Source organism: Toxorhynchites rutilus, chromosome 2 (assembly GCF_029784135.1).
Source record: "Toxorhynchites rutilus septentrionalis strain SRP chromosome 2, ASM2978413v1, whole genome shotgun sequence".
NCBI lineage: Eukaryota > Metazoa > Arthropoda > Insecta > Diptera > Culicidae > Toxorhynchites > Toxorhynchites rutilus.
In genome coordinates this window covers 207,134,477-207,154,234 of record NC_073745.1, presented here as the reverse complement: position 1 = coordinate 207,154,234, position 19,758 = coordinate 207,134,477, and the positions used below count along the sequence as shown (strand labels likewise).

Genomic DNA, 19,758 nt, shown 5'->3' with positions numbered 1-19,758 from the left:
TATTTTTAAAATGTATTGCTTGATGGTGGCTCTTTATCCACTTGAGCCTAATTAAATAAATAAAGGGAAAAAAACATGAAAGTTAGTGGTTTTCATTGTGTTATTATCAACCAAATTAAAGCTTTCTAATCGCTCTACAATTTTTTGTTTGACACCCAACTTCTATTTTTCTAAATTTCACTGCAATATTATTTTAAAGGATTTCAGTGAGTCTTCAATGAAAATCTTCAAAAATCACAATTAAGCCATGTTTGAAATATAAAAAAAAATCAGACTGTATATAATCAGGTCTAAATCTGTATATAATCTAGTCTGCATATTTTTTTCCCCTGTTGGATGTGAACCACTGCGTCCATTATTCTGAACTATTGTGGTATATCCCATTTTTTTATACTCCACTTCAAGCTTACCTACTGCTTATTGATGAAGAAGTAGACTGAAAGCTATAGCGAAATAGGAGTCAATCAGGAATACTCTGTTTGACAAATTTTATAATCCTGATCGGCGAAGCAGACCAAATTTCCTTGGGCTCCAGAATAGCCTTATCAAGGTATTAAAGTCTGCGCCTAGTTAAAGCGCCACAATTACAGAGCAAGTGTTCCGAGGTTTCGCTTTCGGTATTACAAAAACGACAAATATCATCTTGCACTAAACCTATGTTTTTGAGATGGTATTTACTCGGACAGTGTCCTGTTATAAGGCCTGTGATTGTGCTGAAGTCTTTCTTATTAAGACTCAGCAATTGTTGAGTAATTTTAATACTCGGCGTGATAAATTTTTTTGACTGGTTAAGTTGTACCGCCAACCAGTTGGCTAACACTTCTCGGTCTTTCCAGTTCTTCAGCTCACCTTTCAACACACAGTCAGAAATTCCACAGAATGGTTCTGGACCAGTGAAAGGTGAGCTTGAGCCGTTCCTGGCAAGTTCATCTGCTCGCTCGTTTCCCTCTATGCCAAAATGGCCAGGAATCCAGTACAGTTGTACCGAACTTATCCGACTTAGTTGCCGTAAGAGGAGAATGCATTCCCAGACAATTTTTGAGGAGCATAGAAAAGCATTTAGAGCTTTAAGTGTCGCTTGACTGTCTGAGAAAATGCAGATGTTAGCATGTCTATATTTTCTTTTAAGTCAGACATTTGAGCATTCTTTTATCGCAGCTATTTTTGCTTGAAAAACTGTTGGCCAGTTTCCCATAGCTACAGAGATTTTTGTTCTGGGACTATACATTCCAGCACCTGTTCTGATTCCCATTTTTGACCCATCAGTGTAGAACAAGATTGAACCATTACGAACACTGGGACCGCCTTCATCCCATAATGAACGAGAAGGTTCGATTACACTGTATGGAATGTCGTAGTTAGTCCTAGGTTCCATCGAATCACTGTTCATCTCTGAGGATGGTCCTACGGGTAAGAGATTCAGGATGCTCAAGTGACCAATTTTGTCTCCGTCTAGTATTTTTTTCCATTGTTTAAGCTTTAGAGCGCTTTTCTTAGCCTCTAGCTGAACATGTCGGTTTAGAGGTAAAGCATATAGTCGAATCCGATCTTTTTTTTAGATGTACTGTTAAAAATCTACCTCGAAAATTTATTTTAATATGAAGAACATTTATGCCTCGATGTTCTTTGGTATATTTTTATTGGAAACCCCATTTAATTTAACAAAGTATGACGTACAGTGGTGCCGTGGCAAACTCATTGAAAAGGAAATGAAAATTTATGAGATTTCAATACTTTGTGAAATAGTAAATTGTGAATTTGTTTAACATAAAAAATGGAATCTTCAACATGAAATCGACCAGCAAAACAAAAAAACGGCTGAACGCATCAATATCAAGATACATCAAGATACACTAGGCTTTACCTGTTAACATTAAAACTTACTGCAATATTTGCAAAATTACAGAAAAATTTATTAAAAAAAAAACTATAAAAAAGGGTTTTGGTACAAGCAAAAAATTAGCTTTGTACATTATTTATTGTGCTCCCGTAGTCGAGTGGTTAGCGACATACTTAACATGCCTGGGGTTCGGGTTCGATTCCCGTTCTGATCGGGGGAATTTTTAGTCAAAGAAATTTCCTCCGACTTGCACTGTGGTCACGCGCATTCTAGAGTTTGCCACTCAGAACGCATTCAAGGCGTGTTATTTGGCATAGAAATCTCAACTAAGTACTAATAAAAATGACGCAAGTAATAATACTACGTTGAGTCGACGAAGTTCCTCTAGGAACGTTAGTGCCATTCAAGAAGAAAAACATAATTTATTGGAGTGCCGAAAACTACCTTTTGGCTATGCGATGATTATTAATTTAATTATTCATCATCAAAGACGAATGGATAATTTTTCATGCAAACAGAATATATCTCTGTATGGGTACGTTTTAGCAGTTAAATGAAACCTGTTTGATAATGTTAATTGGTTTGGCTATTGAGTTGGTTAGGAAAAAACTGTATCAGTCTACAAAAAGAAATCATTTTTTTTTCCTGATATTTTTGTCTAAATCATCTACACACCCAGATAAAAATGTGTTGTGTGTAAAATATTACGAAAATTGAAGTTTGGAAATGATGAATATCCCATCTTCATGCGTTAGTTTTCAACGATGTTATAGTATTTCAAAAATCACCTTTCGACTTCGCGCTCTCTTCCTCTATTTTGTTTGTCTATTGTATTTCACAAACATTATTGACGTAAAACTACGTCTTTCAAGAAGGGTGCCAAATCAGAAAACAGGTCACGTTTTTATGAAATTATGTTAACGTTAATAACTATTTTCACTGTGAACGAATTCTCATGATTTGCATACCAATCGAATCGGAAATTCTCAAAAATTTGTTTGATATGCTATACATTACAATTCGCTAATCTCTAAAAGGTTTAAATTCATGAAAGTTGGAAGAACTTCCTACTGCCAAGTTTTGATTGGCCCGATTTACGGTTTCCCCAACACAGACTTCAAAATCGATGTACCTGTGGAAATCCGTTTTGCAAATATACATGCGAGTCGGGGGTATTTTTGTTCCCACCGAGCTGTGTTTCCCTAACACGGACTTCAAAATTAATGTGCCTGGGGGAATCCGCTTTGCAAATGCATGCAAGTCGTGGTAATTTTTTGGTGTTGAATACTTTTGTACTCGCTAGTCGTTGTGCAGACTTGAATATGTTTCCCTAAAACGTACTTTTAAACAGAGAAGCCTTTGAAATCGAGACTAGAGGTGAATGAATTTTCGCGGTTCAAGAACTACATAAACATGAGATGTGCAACAATTTCAGAGGAAAATGTAAAACACAATGATCGTTTGATAATTCTTCCGTTCACATATTTTGGTAGTCCTAGGCATCATATCAAACGTAGAAGGATTCATCAAATTTATTTGTAACGAAGAACATAATCTATTACAAAAATTTCGATGCATTCTAAAATAACATTCGAAGTGGTAAACAAGTGGATTCCATAATGTAATTGCGTAGTTCTACGTCGAAAATATGCGGTCGTGTCTTGGATACTAGCCTTTAAAATTTTTTCATTATATTAAATAGGTTATATCTCGAGAACGGTTAGTCCTAGGATCAAACGTTATCTACAGTTTTTCATGTAGAATCGCATGTAAATTCAATTTTTATGTAAATTTTCTTAAATGGTTACGATTTCACAAAGTATTTAAATTTCATAAAATTTTCAAAATTCATATCTCCATTTTGGCGAGTTTACCACAGCACCACTGCACGTCGAACTTTGTTTAATCGGAAGGATTTTCCAATAAAAGTATACAGAAAAAACCAAGGGGAGTGTTTTGAGATGTAAAAGCTTTTCATATTGAATTCAATTTTTGAGTAAGATTTTTTTAACAGTGCATTTAAAATATATTTTTCCTAAATAGATAACAGTTCAACAACTTTGTCGAACATCATATTTTAATCAGACACCTGGGTTTTGAGTTACGATTTTTTGAAAGAAGAATCAATGATTTTAATACGCCCTTTCAAAACAATTAGTCGTATTTAAAATTGTTCATATGGTAATGAAAATTGAGGTTTTAGATAGTTACCATCATGAGTACCAAGTTTAGAAAAAAATCGGTGAGGATCCGGTCAGCGGTCGATGATTTCGCGTGGAATTGCTCTAAACTTTGAAATCCGTGTTGACGACATTGAGCTTCGTATTACGGAACGGTGGAGTAGGCATGACAATATGGGTTTGCACAGGAAATGAACAAACTTTCAAAATAAAAACTGTGATCAAATCAAATTAGTACATTATATAAATTAAAATCACTTTTGCTTGCAAGTAGTGATCAATATCATACAAAAATTGTGTCTAAAAATAATATTACATTATAAAGGTAAGTTTTGGTGAGAATACCTGAAAATTTATAGAAAATAGTTCCAACTAGGGTCAAAAACACGTACTTCTAGTAAGAAATATCGCCAAGAAAAAAATTTCATACACATTTTAGCAATTTAAAACTGCCTGAGGGCCTACTAATCTGATAGAGAATAGTTGGCCTCATACAAATATCCAGATGTCGACACCCAAAGTACGTAGAATAAGAAGGTAGTCTACTCCCTGCTTTGTTCAAGTAGTGGTAGGCAAAGAAAAAAAGCAAAAAATAGTTGTTAACCATAGATCGAATCCATATAAATTCAAACATTTTTTAATTTTTTAAATTATAACACAAGAACTGTCTCGAAATATGTTTCGAAATAATGGAATAGTGGTATACTTAATTATTTTCAAATTGAAAACAGTAAAATTATCGCACCTGTACTATAGAAATAATGCAAAACCAATAAACAAATGTGTGGAGAGGTTATATCGAAGCAGTGTCGTTCTCGTTCCCGATCCAAGGAGCGAATGCATGGGATAACTGAAAACATCTCCGATTGGTTTATCTCATTCGAAATTATTCTGTTCCGGCATCGCGGAACGTGGTATTTCAACATTTTGCTGAAGTAAACAAAAACTATTCAGTATGAAATCGATAGAAATTCACATAAAACGTTACTTGCAGTGAAAAACAAGTACACTATCGTGTTTACCGGCGATTTTGCCACTTTTTATGATGTTTAGAACTTTTAAAATCGAGAAATATTGAAAAAACTTCAGAACTTCGAACAAATTGAGGATTTTTTATTACTAACTTCGTTGTGTGTGTAATACATGCGCTCTCCGTGTGTATACACAGGAAATATCCCTTACCTTCTATTCTATGTACTTTGGTCGACACCATTCCACCGTTATCGCGAATTCATTCACCTCCAGTATTCATAGTTTGATAAACTGCAATCTTTCTATCCCACAGAGTACGCAAATCTATCTCCAGCGTCTCGAGTGTTTTCAGTTCTATTCACAAATACATACATAATCAGATGTTTTTGACAATTGAATGAACATCGCTCTGCTGTTCGTATGTTCATCACTTGCGGCCCCAAGTTCACCGAAAAGAGTCGGCTTTATTATCTTCTTGATATGGAAAAGGGATAAATGAATGTAAACAAGAATTCCGCTAGACCCGAAAGCAACACGAGGCTTCCCGAACCCGTTGTTTTCTTCGCTTGTCAGCATTACGTTGATTTCCGTCTGTGTTTATTTTCATGTCATTTTAATATTCTAATTGATTACTTGAATTGCTACTTTAATGTACAGAATATATTTTCAGAACCATTACCTTAACAACAGGAAACTTTATTTTTAGTTGCTTGAAACTGCTATTTGATTGACAAGTTATCTATTATGTGTGCTTCGATCACAGTCCGCAGATAAAACTACATTCTTTCACTATCACCAGTTGTGTTGGCTAGTCGTAATTTATTCAATATTCAGACACATAACATTAGCACAAACTATCGAGACGTAGAGATAACTTTTTTGGGTACGGAATGCGTTCTTCACTATACTGTTGTTTTTATTTATAAGCCCGATTTATTTTTGTATACCCAAGTCACTAATCGATATTTTCTTTGCAACTCGATAGACGAAGTTAAGAGAACCGCTTCACAGTTAGTTTCGGCCAGCATGAACAGCAACTGCAGTATGATTTTTATTTAACTGCACTTTCTCATTTCCCGCACCACGAATACTCACAATGCGTTTCCACTGTTTCTGGCAAAAGTTAATTTTGAAAAACTGCCAGCGGAAACCAACCTTTCTCAAATAATCACTGCAAGCTGACTGATGAAGGAGGCAGATAAGTGAATGTGCGATCAGATGGGAGTGAACACTAAATGAACGAACTCCCTGTAGCTGATATCATTTTAGGTCTGCAGAGACAGTAGAGATGCCAGATTCACAGACACGTTAGAAAATTTACAGACATTTTGTTTTCGTTACAGACTTTGACAAACATTTTAGAAATGTGAGAAAAACCACGTACCACGTGGACAGAAAAAGCATGATTTCAGACACATCCCCCTCCCTTTCCGTGGACAAGCATGGACTTTTATAATACTCCTTCCCCTGCTGTCTACGTGGAGATTCCTCTAGTTTTTGGAAAAAAAATCAATAAAATTCTTAAATTTCATTCCAAGTTTGTTTCTATTTTCTATTCATGTTTTATTGATAAAGCTGATAGCATTATTAATAGCTGCGATTTGTTTTAATTTTGTTTCAACATTGTCTGGGAAGCTAATTTTTTTCTTCCAAATTTCATTCACGTTATCTCCAAATTTATATCAAGATATCACTTGTGAAATTACTACCGAGTATTTTTATTAAAGCTGTCTGGCTGTTTGAATTGTAAAAAATCAGACAATGAAATCAAGCACTTTGTTTGAAAACAGATGACTGTCATTTATCGCATTTAGCGAAGAAAAGCGAATCTCGAAACAAAACCATTAGGGCAAACATGTTAAGCCTGTTAATGTTTGTAAAATAAAATAAAATTTAAATTTAAAAATACAATAAACAATAAAGAAAACGATGTTGATATCATCGCGTTGTTCTCATTTTAAAAATTTTGTAATGTATTGCTAGTGTAGGATCGTTAAACACACCCGAGTTGCCGCTCAGACGCATATACAGCCAATCCCAAAATTGAGTATACACAAGCTAAGGTAAATTATTTTGGTTTGTCCAGCCGAAAATATGATCATGGTTTGCCCACATTTTTGAATGCTCTAATTCGGCGCTCCTGTGCCAAAAAAGGTATTCGAATGTATCAACACATATAAATAAAATTGTCTTTTTCATGATTTATAGTAGTTTTATAGCATATTTTTACGGAATAACATGATTTAAAGGATTATAAAATACACCTTCTATTTGTGTCAATGCGCCCCTCATTCGAGCTAGCTTTTAATCGATAACTAGATGATTATTTCGCACGTATTCAGACCTTTTCTGGATTATAACATTACAAATATTGTAAACATCATGCTTGCACATCATTTGTACCAGATTTACATAGCTAAACCATTAAATTAACGCATTTTGATGAACTCAATTCTGATCATGAGTTGTCCAATTCAATAATGTTATTTTGTCCACATGATTTCTATGGCAACCGCTTGGCGCGCTGCAGTTTGTTTATGTTCGTTTATGGTGTGCTTCGCGCATAGCAGAAGTATGATTTTTCTGTATTGATTGTGTTAAGGTGAACACTTTTAAAATGCCCAAGAAAAAGCAATATTCTGAAGAAAGCCTAAATTATGAATGGATCAATATAACGACAGTAAATTCAAGCAATGAGAAATGCAACATCTACTTGTGAATTTGAATGTTTTTAATCAAAAGTGGTGATATCTCAAACCGGACAAACCATGATCATTTTTTTGGACAAATCATGATCAGAGGTGGTCAAACCATGATCATAATTCCTCTTTAAGGAAAATGGTTAAAAAACATAAAAATTTGAATAATTTCAACACCTTATGATAGTATTAGTAACTAGAGACTTGGGGCTTTTCAACAAACCCAAACTCGTATCGATTATGTGTGATTTTCATGAAGAAAAATTTACATTTACTAGTTTCGTAAAAACACCCCAAATCGGACAAACTAAGATCATTTACCCTACTTGACTACTTGACGATACTCTCTATTTATTTGGTACAAAATATTTTGAATACATTTCTTCTTTTGATGCATATTAATAACACACATATTTAACTAACTATGCGCGGGGGGGATGGTAAAGGAAATTTGGAAGATAGAAATATTTTTTTTCGACGCCAAACAACTTAAAAATGCATTAAACGTCGAGATCTGGTGTTATCTCGAAAAAATTTTTTTGATCGAAAATCGACCTTTTGGGATTGGGATTTACTTTTCCGCATCAATTAATACCAAGTCAAAATTTTCATTCATGTTTGTTAAATTTCAAATTGGCTTCGAGCCTGCTTATCTAATAATTTGTATTTTGTATTTTGTCTTAAAACCTGGTGTTGGACATGGTATATTCGTGATCACGGATTGCGAAATACATCCTCGCATCAACGACTTCCGCCCTTATAGGTTCGGTAGTGTCTGGCGGCTACAATGAACCTAGTAAAAACACAACACTTGCAGTAGCATCGTGATCGATGATTTCGTTGATCTATGATCCCTAATTCTCAAATCATGGTAAATATTGTTCGGAAAAATTCTTGTCGATGGAAGAAATCAAAAGTATATTTTTATAGACACATATTTATTCGATTCTAGATGCATCGTTTTGTTCCACAATATTGCCCAACCCAACCTTTAGAACTCCATCCTCTGAGAACTTCTTTGTTTTCTCATCAAAAAAACTGGGCAATGTGCTTTTTATGCTATACAATGAGATGAAGTTTTTACAGGAATCTTAACAGTAGATAATCTGAAGTTGCAAGATCTGGTAAGTATGGCGGATGGAGTCTTCAAAGCGCCATAAAAGCGTTCTTGGTCGTTTTTTCAAATATTCATCTGCGAGCAGTACTTGTTGCAATTCGTCACGACGAGTTGTATACAGATTTTCCTCCAGTCTCACCGGACTCAGACCATGACTTCTAGCCCAAGACTTCTTCAGCTCTACATCATTGTAAATGATTTGCCTTCCACATTTCACTACAAATATGTATTTACGCTGCGTTTATGAAACGAATTGCAGATTGAGACGCGTTCATTCGAATGTTTTTTGGTAAAAAACCCTTATTCCAGAATTCGGTCGGATTCGAAGTTAGCATAATGTTGATTTCTTTAATCTGATCGCGTCAAATTTTATCGGGTTGTTCAAATGTTGCAACTTTGGATTGCAATCGGCAAAAATCGATCTCGTTCGGATTGCGAAGTGTCAAATCCGATCGGGTTCTGGAATATGGTTGAATATATAGTCCATACGTTTTAGCGTTCTGTACCCAAGCACAGACTTTCCAGTCAACCGTAGAAGCGTTGACGCGTTTTACAAAAATTACCAGATATCAATAAAGAAAAAATAAATCATTGCAAGAAACATATCTCTAAAGATACGTCCCGTGCACTCATGGAAGGATTTGTTGTTCGGTTCAATTTTCTGAAAACCACGGTACACGGAATTCTTGAAAAATGAAAACGAAGCGGTGTTGTCTTCAAAAGCTGAAGTTGAACCGAAACCCGCTCATAAGTCATGATTTTCAATACTACAAAATCCCAACATTCTTTGTGTCTTTGGATGTCTTTATCCTGACGAAATTCATGGTTCTCTATTACCGATTGGAATAAACTTATCGATCCCAGTTTATGTGCGTTTCTTTCAGAATACACATTTCAGGGAAGAAGTTTAGCCAAGAACAATATGCATGTTTCACCGGGCAGTACTCTCAGGCAACACAGTCTTTTATTGTTAAATAAGGAGTTCTGTGGGGTGGGCGTAAGGTTTAAAAAGTCTTGTAAATACAGAGTAGATCTAATTGAATTTCGACTATAAACATGAACGTTTTATTTAAGAAGACATTTAACGTGTCCACATCTAAACCCCCTTTCTCCTCACCCTGGACAAGCGTGGACGTTTTCGTAACCCCCGGTCTCGGAAGTCGCAAAAATAAATATTTGATACGAAAATATGTTTTATACGAAAATGCTCTGAATGATTCTTGCAAAACGTGTGAAATTTCTCATACTTTCTGTTGTATGTTATAGGGTCTATCGGAACAAAAATCCGCAATCTCCGAAGGGTAAACTCACGTTAAAACCCGACAATAGGTATCACTTCTTTAGTATCCTCCTTCGACAATTTTAATTTTGCAAAAAAAAAATGTAAAAAAGACTGGAAACGGGTTTGAATTAATAAAGTTCGTCAAACTGCTATAATTAAGAACAAAACATCGCGATTCCAATAAATAGTTTTATCTATTTGAGTTTTTTAGATAAAAAAAAGTATAGCATACCATAGGTAATCATCAAATTAGATTATATAATATACAATAATATATAAATAACGCTTGCATTAAAAAATGCAAAATTCTCAGATGGCGATGAAAAAACTACAAAAGATAATTTAATGGAACAAATTTCCCATGAAACATAATTTTATTGAAAATGTTCGACGCCGAAACTTTCACCATTGCTGTCGAAAACATACTTGTTGGCTTGACTTGTTTTGACATAGGACTATGTTTTTGATTTCTATATAGGTGACTCTACGAAAAATGTAACGATTCATTAAGAGTTTTCAAACGCATATTACTCAAAATCGTTATTGCGACGGTTCCCGGAATAAATCGCCACAGAAAACGACTGCAACAGAAACCACCGCTTATAAAATGTGTAGTAGGCTATAAATATTGTGGCGCGGTATTGTATTTCAAAACAAGAATTAACCGGGCAAACGTATCGCCCCAGGCAAACGTAACGCCCCGGGCAGACGTATACCGTCCGACGCTCGCTAGAGCTCGGTCGGACATTGCTAAAGGATCGTATCCTATGTTTCAAACTAACCGGGCAATCAGTGGATCCCAGGTTTGCGTGCGAGACACCGCCGCTTCCGACGGCGGGTCGGCGGTGGACTCGGATTGCGTCATCTTGGCGGCATGGGCCGCCTCGATTCCTTATCCTCGCCAAATGGGGACTTCGTCCCCATTACATTGTCCTCAGAATAAATTTCGAAAAACGAGAACAAGAGAATAAATTTATAATAGAAATGTGAGGCACATGATGTTTTTCCCGCGCCAAATATTTCTAGCCTACTACACTTTTTCTAAGCGGTTGTTTCTGTTGCAGTTGTTTACTGTGGCGATTTATTCCGGTCACCTATTGCGACATATGTTATGTTGTATACCATTAGACAGGAAATTTATCCAGCATGTTTTTGTAAATGACATGATCAGTGAATCTAGTAGGGAGACACTTTCCTTGTGAACTCGGTGTGGGAGATGTACTTCACGTCGAAACTTACCTCCTTGGTGAGGGACGTAATATAGTTATTTTATTTTAAAGTTATATTTTGTAACTGTCTGGTCCGGTGCTTCGACCTCCAGGTCTAAAGCCCGGAACGGTGTAGCCACATTTCCCTCCGTCTTCTACTTTAGCTTCAGCTGCAGTTTACGATCGCGTAGCACCGTCGGACGACCGGAACCAGGCTTCTATTTAATGCTTCCATGCTTCTCCAGAAGTGTAAAGAACCGCTGTCCCTCATTAATATAAATTTGACCCCCTTTTTGTTGATCGATTGATCTGAAATTTGGAGCACATCTTGACCTCTGCTGCCATTATAAAAATACGTATTTCATGATCTTGAAAATTCACGATGACGGTAGATACAAAATATTTTCTTAAAACCCTATTAATATGGGTATCAAATAAAAGTGCTTGACTGGAGGAACACAGCTAATTATGAAAAAGGCAAATCCAAAATGGCCGCCTATCGATAGAAGATTGACACGTGATTTATACATGAATTTCTGCAAAAATGGGTAACCAAAACTCGGGAAGTATGTCAACGGCAGCTATGTTTTATTCACATTATTACATTACACGGATCACATAATTAACTTACTAAAGATTATTTAAAAAACGCGACAGTATGCTGAAGATTAAAGACCAAATTGTAGTACTTCAAAAATCAATTATAAAGAGATAAATCTGTTTCTTTATGTCACTGTCAGAACAAATAATATTAACCTAACTTGACCTCTACAAATTAATGTTTCCTTATTTACAGTGCTTCCACAAGTTAACCGACTTTCGTGTTGTTCTCTTCGTTGTTTGCAATGTGATGTTATTTTTCGCTTTATCAGATAAAGAGGGAGTGAAGGGGGAGAGAGAGAGGAGATATACTAATGAAAGAGATTGGATTGTTTAGGTTCTTAATTTCGCTCGTGTATTCTTCATTTCGATCTCATCGTTTCAAGTTATGATACGGCCCTAGCTAGTGTGGAACGATTGGTGACAAAATTGGCTCCAGCAGGTTCAGAATATCCCTGACTTAAAATTAATATTTCGCATCCTTTACATCAGTCCAACACGTCCACTAAAATGCATCGTTCAATTTTTATGTTTTTTCGTATTCTCACGTAGTTCAACTTTCTCATAATTATCTACCCTTTGAGTTTTTCTGCCAAACTTATTCTGTATCAAATAAAATTGAGAAGAAATTTTCATAGTGCTCGCTGTTTAACGAATGTGTAAATAAAAGTCGAGTGCTTTCAACATGTGGTTTAGATCGACGAGTAATTTTGGGTAACCGCGATTCAAAACAATAATTTAAGACAAACATGCGATTTCTTTCTAAAATAACCTAAAATGTATATAAAAATGTCTTTCGACAGTTTTCTTTTCTGTCAATGGACTGTCGTGGGTTTCTAGGAAGACCGCTAATTCTGTTTGGGATGCTGAACTGGGGCAGGCGGAGTTGGTTTGAAACATTGCAGCAAAAATGCGGTGTACACGATGAATCCCAGACCAATCGCAATGCATCCGTACATTAGAAGGCTAAGCTCTGGTTGCCGGAAGCGATTCTTGCGGAGCCATTCTAGAACGTCCTGCTCGTCATACATATCGCCACGATAGATGCTGGGGAATCGCTTACGGAAGTAAACGATTGCTGGAAGCTTAGTGACACCCCATTTCCGAGCGTATCGTGGATCTCCCATCTTGACAAAGGTAATGTCAAGATTGTCGGTTTCGCTATCGATTAGTTCGAGCCTCTCTAGAACGGCCTCGCTTTCGGCGTGGTCTTCTTCGACTATAAAAAACGGTTTTTGTTAGAATGGTGTCAATTAGAACGATAAGAAAATACTTACAGAAATATACTGCGAGAAATTCGTTTTCGTCCAGGAGTTTGTTTAGCATTTTTCTGTTGACCTCTTCGATTTCGTTCTTTATTTCGAAAACGTCCTGTGATGTTAACCAGTTCATGACACGCTGGTGATCATGTAGATCGCCATCAAACAGCATTGGAAGTTGTTTTCTATAACAGGATGTACAGATATTGCAGGTATTGTTTCGAAATAAAATTGAGCTTAATTACCTGTAATAAACTAATGAGGGAATTGTGGTAACTCCATACTTGTGAGCGGCATCCAGACTCGCTACCTTCACAAAATCAATACCGTACAAATCAACTTCCCCATCGATGAGTTCCAATTCTTCAAGAATATCGTCACATTCCGCACAGTCTTCGTCATCTAATAATGTTCAGAAGAGAATACATTATTATATAGACTAACATTCTGAAAATATTGAAACAAAAATAATTACAAAAGAATACACAGAGCAATGGAGACTGTTCCATCAATCTGTCCAGCATACGCTCATTGACTTCCTCGATTTCATCGGCCAGCTCGCGATTATCGTCATCGATCAGCCACTCCAAAACCGATTGCTCGCTCTGGAGGTCTCCCTCGTAGATCAAAGGATTGCCGTTCCTGCAAGAAATGTAGTATTCGAGAATTTTTATTCCATCAAATCAGTTAGTTGTTTACCTGAAGTAAACCAATGCCGGGAAGGTTTTAATCGAGTATCGTTTCGCCAGCTGGGGATCCTGAATTTTTACCATATGGATACCGAACACATCCAGCTCGTCATCGATTACTTCAAGACCCTCTAGGATTTGATCGCAAATGTTGCAGTTGATCTTATCTGGAAAACGACACAAGAACGGCGGATGAAGGGTTGCGATAGAATAAGTCTTCTGTTGTAGAATTACGGACAGATGCAACAGAAAGGTGCGTAAACATATGTGAAATTATTACATCGGTTTTGTACATGCACGAGTGTATTTTCAGGATGCTTTTGGTTAGCCTGGATGACCCGTGGATGTTTTATGGCAGCTTAGGTTAAACGGCACAGATACGGATATATACAGCAATTAAATTGATATTTTTTACGCAAATGGCATATCCCATGTGTTACAAAGTAATCATAGAATTATTGACTGGTGGTAAGTCATAAACTCAATAAACATTCTCTCTGTTCATTCGTTACCCAAACTTCACCCGAGTAAGACCTACTTTTACCAATTTATGGACCCAGTAGAAACGGCTTGTATGGAAAGACAAAATGTTTTCGAATGTAAAAATCGACGATGGAAGAAGTGCTGGAGCTGGCTAGCATCAGTCCAAGCTGGCGGTACGTGATTTCCCGGAGATGTCGTTTCGCTCCGTGACAAAGTGACAAAATGACTGGACGAGGTGTACCATCGGTACTTCGTGTACCTGCAGGTATAAAAATTTGTAGTACTTAGTTTCTTGTCCAGTAACTTCTATCCCTACCTTCTCGCAGTACCGACTGGGTGCCGAGAATACTGACGGGGAAGGGGGCCCATTTGAGCGTTTGTTCGCTATGGAGGTGCCAAACAAAGCTGTACAAGATGGTTCACCGATGACATAGGGGGTTGGTGTAGACCCTGCAATCCATCCGTAACAAATTAAACGCACAGGAAAATTCACGAAGAAATTCGACACAAGATAATTGGAATAGATACAAACAAAGAACACGAACGAGAGATTGGAGCATGGACATGGTCTCTACAAGTCTCTCAATGCTTCTGAGTACCCGAATTTTTTCGTAAATACTTTATCTGGAAACCCGCAATTTCAACATCGTAGCGCTATCGTGAGCTCAAAACTCAGGGTCCTCAATCGGCCATCTTTGTGCGTTATTCTGGCTACTACGTCTACGCAACAATTATCAAGTGACGATGATTCAGCCTACCTCCGTTCACACAAGCTCTGCTAATTGCAGCAAGAAACATCGATGATTGGTGCTATTAATAACACAACAATGGAAGCCTTCTATCAACTGTCCTGCTATGTATAGTCTAACTGTGAACAGTGGAACAATAGGAAAACTATAACGCCGAAAAGGCGACATTGTGTAGTTTACCACATGTTATCGATAACATAAAAATGTACACGAATAAATCCGACTGTAAAAGGTTGAAGCGCTAATGAGCGTAAATGAAATAAAACAGATGGGATAAAAAAATATCGTAGCGCTGCAGGAGGCGCACTGGAAAGGTTTGATGGAGCGATCGTTTCAAGGTGGTTATATAACATCTACCAGAGCTACGGTAGCACATACGAGCTGGATACAGCTTTTATCGTGATGGGTGAGATACAGAAACGGTTGATTGACTGATGGCCAATCAACGAAGGAGTGTGCAGATTGAGGATAATTGGCAGTCTGCTCCTCTATGAATAATGTGCGGATCTCAGGATCTCGATCTGTTCGGATCGTTGGAGTCCAACAGAGGATTTCGACAAGGACAGTTTGCTCTTCAACGTGATGGTGGAAGGTGTTATACGAAGGGAGGTTTCAACTGAAACAGGGAGGTTTCTGCTTCGCCATTGACGTGGCCATAGTTGAAGGAATACATGCGACGGTTGCGGATATGTATACCCGACTGAAACACGAAGCATGTTAGTAGGAGGGGCTTATCGTATCAGAAACCTTCTTGGTAGTAGCGTTGTAGTCGAAAGCGACGAGTTCGTCGAGATGGTCGAGGAATTTGTCCACTTTGGCTCGTAAAAATCAACAACAACAGCAGCCGTGAAATTCGAAAACTCAACGAAAGTCGTGCCTTAAGGTTCGATAAACTCCGATCCCTTACGAAGTGTACACTCTGTCCAACTTCTATAAGACCAGGTGATGGTCTTGCTGCTTTGGGTAATTGTAAACAAACAACACTTCAATTTATATTCTAGTGTATATGTATTGGTAACTATCATACACTGCATGATTTTCATATGTGTGTGTGTAAGCGTTGAGCGTAAACAAATGTTTTTGTATTTTTCAAGTGTCAAGTTTCTATAAGATCAGTTACGTTTTCCGTTGTTTTTAGTTGGTTTGATTAATAAATCTGGAAAATGCCGAAAGGAAAAGTGCAAAAATAGAGAAAAATAGAGAAAAAGGACAGATCGATGCATTTCACCAAGAAAATGTTGGAATTAGAGAAATTGCTCGTCAGATTGAACGATCCCATCAAGTAGTTCTCAATTATTTGACGAATCCTTAAGGATACGGTAAAAAGAACAGAGCTCCACGTAAATCGAAGCTCCCTGACCGGGATAATCGGAAAATAGTTAGAACAGTTTCGAATACTTCAAAATCGCTTATGCAAATAAAGCTTTGAATCTAAATGTTTCACGGGAGACAATTCGTCAAATTTTGGTAAAAAGTCCTTGCATAAAGAGGGCTAAAAAGGTTGAAGCTCCTAATCTTACACCATCTCACATCGAAAGACGTCTGAATTTCGCCAAAGCTCACATGAATCAACAGTGGGACATGGTATCGTTCTGAATCATATTTCGGACAACATCATATTTCGGACACTTTGTTCTAATATCTTGAAATGCCTAATGCACAGATGGTATAACTATCAAATTAATATCACAATTGCTTCTTTAGAGTAATCCCTTGATTTCACTATTATTTCACATGAGAACTACATTTGAATTATAACATAATCGGCAAAAATCTGAAAACACTACTCATTATCGTTTGTGTAGAATTTACCCGTTTATAAATATTGAAATTTCTCCCGTGTTTCATCAGTTCTCATCATCGTTAACAGTTTACTGTGATTGCTTGGTAAATGTTTCGCGGTTGACTATAACATATAATCAAGTGTAATGTAATTTTCGTCCAAAAAATTACAAAATAAAGTGTCCGAAATTTGAATTCAATCTGTCCGAAATTTGATTTAGTGTCCGAAGTTTGTTTCTTTTCGCTTCATTTGAAAAGCATTTTATTCGATGATTTTTTTTTATGTTTTCAACCAAATAGGTACCAAAGTAGAAAGCTTAAAAGTATATTGTGCTAATTTATTAAAAATATCAACCAAATAATACCTGTGCATAAAGTTTAGATCTATTTTCAGCATCATTTGCCTTAAGCGTCCGAAATATGATTCAGAACGGTATGTCACGACAAAGAATGTTTTTAAAAGAATACATTTTGCTATACCTATACCATAACGAAAAGTTTTTCAATATTTTTTTTACTTTTTACTTTGCTAGGTTATCTTCAGGTTATCTTGTGTTTGCGAACAACCAGTAATGTGTGGACAGCTGAATGTTCAGGATGAAGGACCTCGGCTGAACCAGTAAAACCTTGGAATCCGGGTGTCTAGAGAGCATGACCGTGTGCTGATAGAACAGGAAGGCTACATAAACGCTGAGTCGTTTCAACGAAACTGATTGCAACGTGGTTGTTACACCCACTGATAACTTTAGATTTGAAAAGAATGGACAAAATTTGCCGATTTTTCATGGGTTTACCTTCACACGCACTGACGAGACTACCCATACAACATCAATCATAGTAACCCATGAGTCAGCAGAAAAAAAATGGACAGCTCTATCAGTCGAATTCTAACCGTGATGGGGAAAACAATGAAGCTACTCCGTTCAGAAGTGTGTGCGTTCAAAGAACGGTTCCTCGCCGTGTCGAAAACGGACATCGGGCGGCACTTTGTGGACACCGGATACGTCCCGTTACCCGATGTGGTACCCAAGTCGGCAAACCCGCCCAACGTCCCCCAGCTGCGTGCCATGGAGAATTTCTGGACAAACCTGAAGCGTAAGATCTACTCCAACAGTTTTGTCTAAAAAAAAATGAGTTTGTCTGAAAACTGAGAAGGAAATGATAAATAAAACGAAGAAAGAGCTAATAAACATGCCTACACGTATGTTTTCGTCCGCCATGGCAAATGTTTCGGTTCACTGCCGGAAGGCCGCTCGTAAGGGCGCCCAAATTTTTTTGCATGTAAGTAAATTTAATTAACTTCCATGGGAAATTTATCAATCTCAATTATATGTCTTAGTTTTTTATTACCATCCGAAAAAAGGTAATTTTTTAATGCAAACGTTACGAACCAAAAGAAAACCAAGGCGATGTGTCCAAACATCGAGGAGGAGCAAAAGCAAACAGAATATGCTATTTCAAGAGCTCGTGGGAAGTTAGCAGTACCTATCGCAGCCTACAGGAAGAGACAATAGTTTCCTAGTCAACATGGTCATTCAGTTTTTTCCAGAATTCGGGAAATACACATTGAATAGAATCGGAGCAGAATCTGCGGTATCTCAAAGGAGCCAGGTCAATAAATATAGCCAAGTCGAAGGAGTCAGATGAAAGTTTCGTCGGCTACAGTGACGCTGATTGGGGGAATGAATTCAATAATTTGCGATTACCGGGGAATGTTAGAAAGTAATTATAGAATTATTGACCCGTAATAGTAGCCATGAACTCAATATACATTCTCTATGTCACTACATTAATTTCTTCCATTGTGTTTTTGACCGGCAGGTCCAAAAATACCCCAGGACAGATGGACAGGAAGCTCAATGTCGTCAACAAGAATTAAACAGTTGTGTCAAGCTAGCGACAAAAACAACATTGACATTGTCTTTCTAAGGGAACCTACTAAATTATCAATCATGTCTCGTTCTACTTCCATTTATTATATATATATATATATATATATATATATATATATATATATATATATATATATATATATATATATATATATATTCTGTCATACCATTTAAATTTATCATCTAAATTTATATTATCGCCTTCAAAATGGGCCCCTCCTGAAGTAATACACTTCTTCCAACGAACAATCGAATCGTAGAAACACCTTTTTAGTTGTATTTATGTCTTCAATGCCTTAGAATGGGTTCCACAAAGCGGTAATTTGAGTTTCGGAAACAGAAAAAAATTAAAAAATTATAGGGGACATAACTGTCGAGTACAGTGCTTGTTCAATCGCATTCGTACCATTTTTGGTAAAAATTCGCTCAAAATGACTGATAGATGAGCTGGAGCATTATCGGGGCGCAAAATCCACAAATCTGGGCGTTTTCGACGAATTTTCTCTCATAACGCCAAGGTAATACTCATCATCGACCGTTTACCCCTCCGGAAGGAATTCTGAATGGACAACATTAATCAAAAACCGTCGAGCAAACAAAAGTCAACTTGTTCTTGATAACGCCGTAAACAAACTAAATGACAGATCGCTCTCAAAATTGACACAAGACCACTGACAGAAATTCATCCTTAGTGCGACTAAAGGTTGATTTAGACGATGCCAGTCAGCGCTCTAGTTGAAGTATCCAGTGAATAGAGAACAGACACTCTGTTCAAGTTCGAGGCCAATTACTTGTTCGATACTGGTACAAGTAACTTGAACAGAGTGTATGTTCTCTGTTCACTGGATACTTCAACTAGAGCGCTGACTGGTATCGTCTAAATCAGCCTTAACAGAACGTCAGACGTTGTAACGTGCCTTATATATTTCATTAGGGAGAAGCATGTTAAACAGTTACTCAGCGCATTTAGCCACTTTTTTTGTCGATGTTATTTTGGAAAAGAGAA

General features: G+C 37.0%; 2 protein-coding genes across 14 annotated transcripts in view; both read right to left on the bottom strand.

The window, feature by feature from the left end:
- Positions 1-6,183, bottom strand: part of LOC129768701 (protein phtf) — a 33,869-nt gene extending 27,686 nt beyond the window's left edge. Inside the window, exon 1 of one of the 3 annotated variants that reach the window (XM_055770503.1) lies at positions 5,672-6,183. Coding sequence is in view for 2 of the 3 variants with exons in the window: in XM_055770501.1 (XP_055626476.1) it covers positions 5,203-5,233 (31 nt within the window). In the remaining variant the exon portion in view is untranslated. Of the gene's footprint in view, positions 1-5,202; positions 5,651-5,671 lie in introns of those variants that run through there. The other 2 variants (XM_055770501.1, XM_055770502.1) reach the window with 2 other exon arrangements.
- Positions 6,184-11,865: 5,682 nt separating this feature from the next.
- Positions 11,866-19,758, bottom strand: part of LOC129765014 (uncharacterized) — a 62,492-nt gene continuing 54,599 nt past the window's right edge. For all 11 annotated transcript variants that reach the window (XM_055764771.1, XM_055764773.1, XM_055764774.1 and 8 more), the window contains 5 exons: positions 13,857-14,013; positions 13,633-13,799; positions 13,403-13,559; positions 13,176-13,342; positions 11,866-13,117 (listed from right to left, as the gene is read on the bottom strand). In XM_055764771.1, the coding sequence (XP_055620746.1) occupies positions 12,747-13,117; positions 13,176-13,342; positions 13,403-13,559; positions 13,633-13,799; positions 13,857-14,013 (1,019 nt within the window). In that variant the 3' untranslated portion in view covers positions 11,866-12,746. The remainder of the gene's footprint in view (positions 13,118-13,175; positions 13,343-13,402; positions 13,560-13,632; positions 13,800-13,856; positions 14,014-19,758) is intronic.